Source organism: Seriola dumerili, unplaced genomic scaffold (genome assembly GCF_002260705.1).
Source record: "Seriola dumerili isolate Sdu_G_001 unplaced genomic scaffold, Sdu_1.0 BDQW01000138.1, whole genome shotgun sequence".
In the NCBI taxonomy this organism is placed as follows: Eukaryota; Metazoa; Chordata; class Actinopteri; order Carangiformes; family Carangidae; genus Seriola; species Seriola dumerili.
The window spans coordinates 12,300,430-12,308,457 of NW_019174393.1; the positions used below are offsets into that span (position 1 = coordinate 12,300,430).

General features: G+C 40.3%; 1 protein-coding gene across 1 annotated transcript in view; it reads right to left on the bottom strand.

Annotated features, from left to right (window-relative positions):
* Window positions 1–4,446: 4,446 nt before the first annotated feature.
* Window positions 4,447–8,028, bottom strand: part of creld2 (cysteine rich with EGF like domains 2) — a 4,939-nt gene continuing 1,357 nt past the window's right edge. The window contains exons 3-10 of the mRNA XM_022749632.1: window positions 7,614–7,724; window positions 7,281–7,372; window positions 6,962–7,138; window positions 6,745–6,843; window positions 5,857–5,940; window positions 5,566–5,661; window positions 5,068–5,208; window positions 4,447–4,833 (exon numbers count right to left, since the gene is read on the bottom strand). Of these exons, the coding sequence (XP_022605353.1) occupies window positions 4,775–4,833; window positions 5,068–5,208; window positions 5,566–5,661; window positions 5,857–5,940; window positions 6,745–6,843; window positions 6,962–7,138; window positions 7,281–7,372; window positions 7,614–7,724 (859 nt within the window). The 3' untranslated portion in view covers window positions 4,447–4,774. The remainder of the gene's footprint in view (window positions 4,834–5,067; window positions 5,209–5,565; window positions 5,662–5,856; window positions 5,941–6,744; window positions 6,844–6,961; window positions 7,139–7,280; window positions 7,373–7,613; window positions 7,725–8,028) is intronic.

The window sequence follows — 8,028 nt, forward strand, 5'->3', positions numbered from 1 at the left end:
TTGTTGTGGGGAAAAAATAGTATCATGATTTCATGATGTAAATAATTCAGACTTACATTACTGTTTGCGCACGTCTGAAGTCAGTTCAATCCCTATACAGACAGACGTGTTCATCAATCCACAACATACACGGTAAACGCAGACTCTGCAGTGCTGCATGATTCAAACAGCTTTAATCTCCTTTTTACACATTAACTTTGATAACTGGCAGCAAAATCAGCTGGGGTTACACAGCTGGATCAACATACCTCTGTTTGGAAATGACAGTTAACATATGAACTCTAAATTACCTTTTGATTACTTGTGCTTTAAAATGTTTCAAAGAAAACGCCCTGAAAAGCAAGTGCATTTTTTTCCACAATTTTTTTTTTATCTAAAAACAACAAACGGAGAGGCAAGTACAATTTTTTTCTGTTGGGTTTTGGGTTTTTTTTTTTCTTCCATTTTTTCATTTGTATGAGCAACCCCCTCCAGAAAAAAGAATCACTTGCCCTTGGGTTGTTTTCACAGATGAAAAAAAAAAATCACTTGTCTTTCAAGCTTCCTGTAGGTTAACCTTAACATGAAGTACAATTAGAAATACCACCAATTCCGAGAGCTTTGAGAGCTCAAGATTATCATTTCAATCATAGGTCGAAAGGTTAAAACTGTGTGATATGAAAAGTGTTGCTCATAATAAATCCACACAAGATTATCATCCAACTCTAGTTCTCCTCAGCTACATGGAGCGTTTTAGCCTCTTCCAGCCCATTGTTCTGGCCCAAAGTTTCACAGCTTACATTTACGTGGACACAGATCTGCACAATTCATCTGCAGCCTTTGGTTAGATAAAAAAGTGAATGTATTCCTACTTGTACCCTCGGGTGACACAGCCCAGCTTGACTGGTGGTAGCGGTACAGACATTACAGACGCATCTATTACTGCTGAAGCAGTTTGTTTGAGCATTTTAGGCCGTTTTATGAACAAACAAGTGAAGATTTTCAATGCAATGTAATTCTTCAGTGGTATACAATAAATCATTTAGTTTGATAGTGGCAATGATTTGAGGCTGGCGATGGATAGGTAGGAGGACGTCCTATTGAAAAAGAATAGCGGCATATTTTTAAAAAAACTGAACAAATGAATGTGAACTAGTTCATTTTTGGAACTGTTAACTTAGTTCAATTTTTTTTAAAATGAACTATGAATGTGAACTAGTTAATTTTCATGTGGATGAACTGAACTTTGAACTAGTTCTTTTTAAGTGTGAACTGGCACAACACTGGTTTCAGGGGTCATGCAGACTGCAAGTCAGTGTGTTATATCTCTTTCGCACACAACACAAATTTCCAATTTCCCCTCCTTAACCTCAGGCAAGCTGCTCCAGCTACACATGCAGCCCCAGCTGCTCCTCTGTCCTCCATGTAATGCTTTTACTTCAAAGCCAAAGTCTGCATTTTATAAAGCATCTCGGAGCAAGAGTGCTGGTGTCAGTTCATTCGCTGAGGCTCCTTCACAGCGCCCTGAAAGGGAAGATTCCCAAACAGCACCTTGAGAAGTTCTATATTCGAGTTGCCTCTGCCCTGCAGAGTTTCCAATTTGTCTGGCTTAATCATTGGTGGTTAAGCTTTCAGCTGGGTGAAAGGAAGGCAGAACCAACCGCATCAGAGAGGGCAGCAAGTTTAAGGAGTGCCTGACATCAGAGGCGGTGCAGGCCACTGACAGCTGAACAGAAGCACATGGTGCCACATCTGGCTTCTAGTTTAGCGTGCAGTTCCCCTCAGTGTATCTCAGCACTATGATTATCTCTGTCCCACTGCCTTACAATGGAACAAAAGGGATTGTTGTCTAAGGATAGCTTTGGGAAACAGCATCCCTGAGATTTAACTGCTGATGAATGAGGATGAAGAGGAGAATCAGAGTCACAGTTTGATGCCTGGGAACAGAAGGCATGGTGTCCTGGCCTGTTAGAATAAAAAGCATGTGCTATGGTGCTATAAGCTCAATGCTCTGTACATTTTCTGGCTCTGCATGCTCTTGGGTTTCCTCGGTAACAATGTCAGTGTCCTCATAGTCACCCCAACACAGCTGGACCATGTGCTCCACAGCTGAGGTTTACTGGCACAAGAAAAACCACCACAAAGTCAAGAAGAAAAGAGCAGGGTGCCCCTCCAACCACAGAGTATTTGTGCACATGCTGCTCCAGTCAGTATAAACATACGCATGGGAAATTCTGTGCATGTGGAGACACACAAACACCATCCACGTCTTGATGCACGTTTTGTGGAATCTGGCTGGGGATTCACTACGCCGCACGAAAGAGGAGGCCAGCATGTGGAATAAACAATACTCTAATTTCAACAGCAGCCAAGCCCAGTGGTTAGAAGAGCTGTCTTAGAGAGGTTACAAGGTCAAGACACTGAAAATTGTAAGCAAGATCCGGAAGCCCGATCTGCCTGCTTGTTGAGTATCTGTTTTCATTTTGTGAGTGCTGAAATCATTTTGGCTGCTCAGAGTCAAATGTAAAATCTTCTTGCATTTTTAAAATGGCTCCAGGCAAAATAGCACGTTTGCAGCTCTAAAAAGCAAAAACAGGTATTCTACTTGTTTGCAAGAGTCTAAACTTAAATGCCTATCAATCATGTAACATATAACCTTTAAACCATACACGGCCCTTGTAGGTAATGATGTTGATATCGATACCAAACTGATGATCGACACAATGGTGAGCTGACCTTTGGTAAAAGCTGCTCATTTGTGCTCGGTTGTCACTCCTAAAGGTGCTTTATGTAAGTTTTTTCTGCTGCCGAAAATGGTTTCTTGCCGGGAGCTGTGGTGGTGGTGATAGTGGTCGCTCCAAGAGCTTCAGCCGTTATGTTTACAGTAGCCAGTGCTACTTCTTTAGCCTCATGTTGAACTTGACACTGCAGTCACTCACTGTCACAAAATAGTATTATGAGACGGGACGGGCCGATGCTACCTGGTTAGCATGCTAACTTTAGTAGAAGACAAGTGATAGAAATTGAAGCAAAAAGAGAGGAACCATTGGCATTGCTTTCCACCGCTGGAGACAGCTCTTGGCGAATAAAGGAACGAAGTTTGATGCTTAACTCACAATGTCTAGACTGGTAAGTAAACAGCTGTTAATGCTAACATCGGCTATCTAGCCATAGCAAAAAGGTACATATCGCACCTTTAAAAGAAAATTGTTATTTTCAGCCTGGGTCTTATTGTCATAATTATATCCATGCTAACTCTAGAGATATGTGAACCCCAGCATAACAGGCACATTGGGGCTAGCTGTGTGAACTTCCAAAATCTTCATACTTCAATTTTAAATAAATAATTCAAAATGCTTTCCCCCCAGTCCTACACACATAGGCGATCTGAATTACCCATTGTAGTGAGTTAACCAGTCATGCTAACAAGAAATCTGGCTAAACAATTATATTGAGGGAAGCAGCATGAGGCTCCGGAGGATTTCCAAATAAACTTCAATTTTACATCAATAATTTCAAATGCTCATCTCTGAGTTCAAACAAGAGTAAACACATAATGGATTCGCTATTATAACTCCATACAAAGGGATCTACTTCTGGGGCAACTCGCCAGAGATGGCCAGTGCAAAGTTAGCGTCAAGTCAGAAACACCAGATGACTATAGTGGTCATGGTAACCAGTCACTCAGCATCAGCTCACTTTGTTTGATGTGTTATTTGGGAAACATTATTTTCCCATCCTCCCTGATAAAAACCTGTCATTATAGTGGAATTAACATCCAGGGGTGAAAAGTGGAGAGGTGAGTGTGTGTGTTTGTGAGAGGATGGGCCTGTGGTATGATTGCATCTCCGCTGCCTCACTACCAGCTCAGACAGGTCTCAACTGGATGTTCCCTCCGCCTTAATGGGCCTGTCGAGTCAAAACAGCTGACATCATCCCGCAGGAAGCTGGGAAGACTTTTTCCAAGGTGAGACCAGGGTTAGAAAAATATTCTTTGATCCAAGCAGGACCAGAAGAGATCTTACCAAAAATGCTGCTTATTTGCAAAAGATTGATTTGGTGAAGTTCAGGTGACGCAGTAAAACCGTAGATTAATGTGTATGGCTCTAAAATCAAGAATATAAACATGTAGATATGAAGATGTATAATATACAGCATGAGTCCCCCTGGTAAAACACTCAAATCTGGTCATGCATCACAAATGGCTAAAGGAAGGGAGGAAGCCCTGAGTAAAAACAGTGAGACACTTGTCCTTCATCAATTTAAATAAGGTACATCTGTACACAGAAGTGAGCCTCCATATTTCATATGATTAGACTGCCACCGTGTGGTCAACTATGATGACTGCAACTACACAACCTGTGCTCTAACTTCCACCTGCTAATATAATCCACTGCACTACATTTGCTCCTGTAGAATAAACAGCACACATTGTAGAAGAAGGTATACACAGCCTGTTGGCATGGATTTACCTTAAATTTAACATAATTCACCTTTATTGAAACACCTTTGATTTTTAAAACCATAGAACAACTAAAGACAATGAGTGGTAGTTTGCGTACACCAGAGAAAAGCAACAATGACCAGCATACTGAGCATAAAGTGTCTCTTTTTTTTGTCCTTTAATCCATGATCCACTGCTGGAAAACACTGTCTTGGCAGCTTTTGTTGGTTCTAAGTGCAGCTGGTACATTAAGTGCATGTAGTCGGCAATTTTTTTAAAAACAAGCAGCTTCAGATGTGGCAGATTTCAACAGTTCTTCCTGATTCGCTCCTCATGATCCCAGTTTTGACATCAAAGTTCCCCGTGTGGACTTGTGGTCGTCTCGGATGCTTCTGACTCTTCTGCTTGTTCTGATGCAAATTTAAGCATGTGTAAATCATAAGTAATTAGATATTGAACTAATATACTGAATTTTTATTGATAATATCCTAGGGGCACAATATACAATGTGTTGTCAATTAATTCCATATGCTGTAATATCAAAATGTAGTAACTAACACAAACCTTTAGTTCACCTCTGAAAAGCCTTCAGAAAGAGTAAGGCACAAACTGTGTGAAACTAGTCCTTAAACACTAATCCTCACCTGGCTGCATCATTTGGACACACTCGTCCTCCTGCTCCTCATAGCCACTTGAACAGATGCACACGTAGCTGCCTTTATTGTTGACACACTCCTGGTGCTCCTTTGTACACACCGACTCTGACTGGGAACACTCATCGATATCTTGGAAAACACAAAACATAACACTGATGAGCCAACCAGACTAAATTTTGTTCATGTGATACCAACAAAAAGAATCTTTGTGTGCAAATAACGGGTTGAAACTCAAAGATGCAACAGAATTTAAAAGGATAAGTCTATAGTGTATCCTTTGCCAAAACCTACAGAGCCCAGCTGTAACTACTAACCCTTTTTTACCTTTCTTTCCAATAAGCAAAATATAGAATAATGCCACTCTTATCTTTAACGTCTTTAATATTTATTCTATAATGTTTTCTAAATGAATCATAAATTCTTCTAGAATTGGTAAACAGTATAGAGAAGTGGAACCTTTCAAATAGTGGATTATTTCTATCATACCTGTGCAGGTGCCCTCTGCGTCCTGGTACCCGCTGGCACAAGCCTGGCACTTATCAGGACCAGCTCCAGTACAGCCAGAGCAAACTCTGTCACAAGCTGTGAAGGACAAACACACACAAAAGAAACCCTTTCTAAAATATATCACAGATAAATATCACAGAGAAATCTTTCAGTGAAGAGAAACTAAATGACTTTCCTGATTTCTGAAATATGGCACATTTTAAACAGTTCATAGCCCCTATAGACAAAGGTCACATCCCAAAAATAAAAAGATACTGTGAGTCCTCTTACCCTTGCAGGAGTAGGAGCCTTCTGTGTTAACACAGTATTGATCTTCTTTACATGGAGAGGATTCAGTGGAGCACTCATTCACATCTGCAACACATGAGATAGATTGCAGTGAGATGAACTCTGTCCAGAGTGTGATCTACTATGTGAATGATGTGATGTCTGCTTGGCAAATACAGCTGCAGGCTAGAGTATATTCATCACACACGCAATCTGCATAAATACATATACTTATAGCATTTTTCTCTGTGAGGATAAATGCCTTTCTGTGCAGACATTTTTCTGGCTTCAGTTTAATACATATTCAGCAATGAAACACATTTTTCTACACACGTCCACACAAATGACAAAAAGCTAAAAAAAATATCTTATCATTTAGTCTGCCAGTAACTTTCTAAATTAGTGTATTAACAATTTAGTCAATAAAATCTTAGGAAATAGTAGGAAAAGTAGACTTCTTCAAATGTCGTGTTTTGTCAAACCAACTGTACAAAACTCAAAAGATATTCAATTTACAATGTTATAATCCAAAGAAAAACAGCAAATTCTCACTATTTCAAAGCTGGAACTTGGGAAATATTTGGCATTTCTACTTGAAAAATTACTTATATGATTAATCGATTATCGAAATGGTTAAAGATATATTTTCTGGCAATTGACTAATTGAATAATAGATCTTTATTCTGGCTCTAAAAGTATAAAATATGAAAATTAAGTAAGTTTTTTGACTATTAAAGTGTTCAGTGCAATAAAACTGTTTTATTATCAAAGACAGCTGTCATTTTAAGCATAATCATGCAGTTCTGGCTTTACCCACATATTAGAACTGTTGTTACTTTCTCCTAGATGCTCATAAATGACCACATGTAGAATTATTATTGGTACTCTCACCGACACAAGCTTCCTGCTCATCCTCCTCCCAGCCTTCCTTGCACTCATCACAGTCCTGATTGGTTGCTCCAGTGCAGGTCTTGCATGAAGAGTGGCATTCTGTATGAGGAAGTGAAGCCTGAATTCAGAATCACCACAGATTTCTCTACACATTTGCGCATGAAGGTTGGCGACATGTCAGTGGCGCAGCAGCATTTCACTTGTTTCTGTGTTGTACCTGTGCAAAGGGAGAAGGTGTCGTTCCTCACTTCGTTGAAGTAGCCGTCGATGCAGTCCAGGCAGGACTCCCCTTCATAACCATGGTTACAGCTGCACTTTCCGTTCCCTCCACGAGTCCTGTCGCCATCACACATTCCATTTCCGTGACAGGGTCTCTCAGAGCTGCCCACACAGGCTTAAAAAGATAATCAGAAAGACAGAAGCAACACAAAAATATCCACTTAAATAACCACTTTTAACATTGTGGCTACTTCAAGAGGTTAGTGGTCTTAGTTGTTTATAATACTAGTATCATTTTGTGTTGTGTTTCTCCTTACCATTGCAGTCAGGTCCAAACGTTCCCTTCGGACAGCACACTTTGATGGTTTCAATGCAGAACCACTTATGCAGGTCAGGATGTTTTGTTTTTCTGCAATGCAACAGGAAAAAAAACAGGAAGAGATGAGGTTTACCACATTTTACTGAAAACAAATGTTAGTACATCAATAACTCTGCAGGTGACACCTCTGTCAGCTTGCCTAATCATGCTGGAGGGGCATCAATCTGTCTCTGTGTTACAACCCTAACAGTTTAAATCCATCCCACTTGCCAGTGTGACTGACCGTGCTGACATTGAAACTTTGACAATATTTGCATTAACCAACACCCACCTCTTGAACCACCAAGTCTCAAAGTGCTCTTCATGCTCTTCAACCATGCGATTGCACTCAAAGCTGCTGCTTTCACATAGCCCCTCCACAATCTCCATCAGACGAATCTCACTGTAAAAAAAAGCAAAAACAGGATGGGACAAGCAGGACAGACACTGAGCAACAAATAGGACAAAGTAATAGCAGGGAATTGCAAGGGAATTGGTCCGTACACTCCTGTGATATAAAAGGGAAACAGAAGATTAGGTGTGTGTGTGTGTGTGTGTGTGTGTGTGTGTGTGTGTGTGTGTGTGTGTGTGTGTGTGCGTGCGTGTGAGAATGGCTTTGAGTTTGAAAGTTTGCATAAGTCATCAGCCACTTGTCAGCTATAGATTCAAATGCATGTGGCTTATGTAAAACTTTGATAAACTTCATG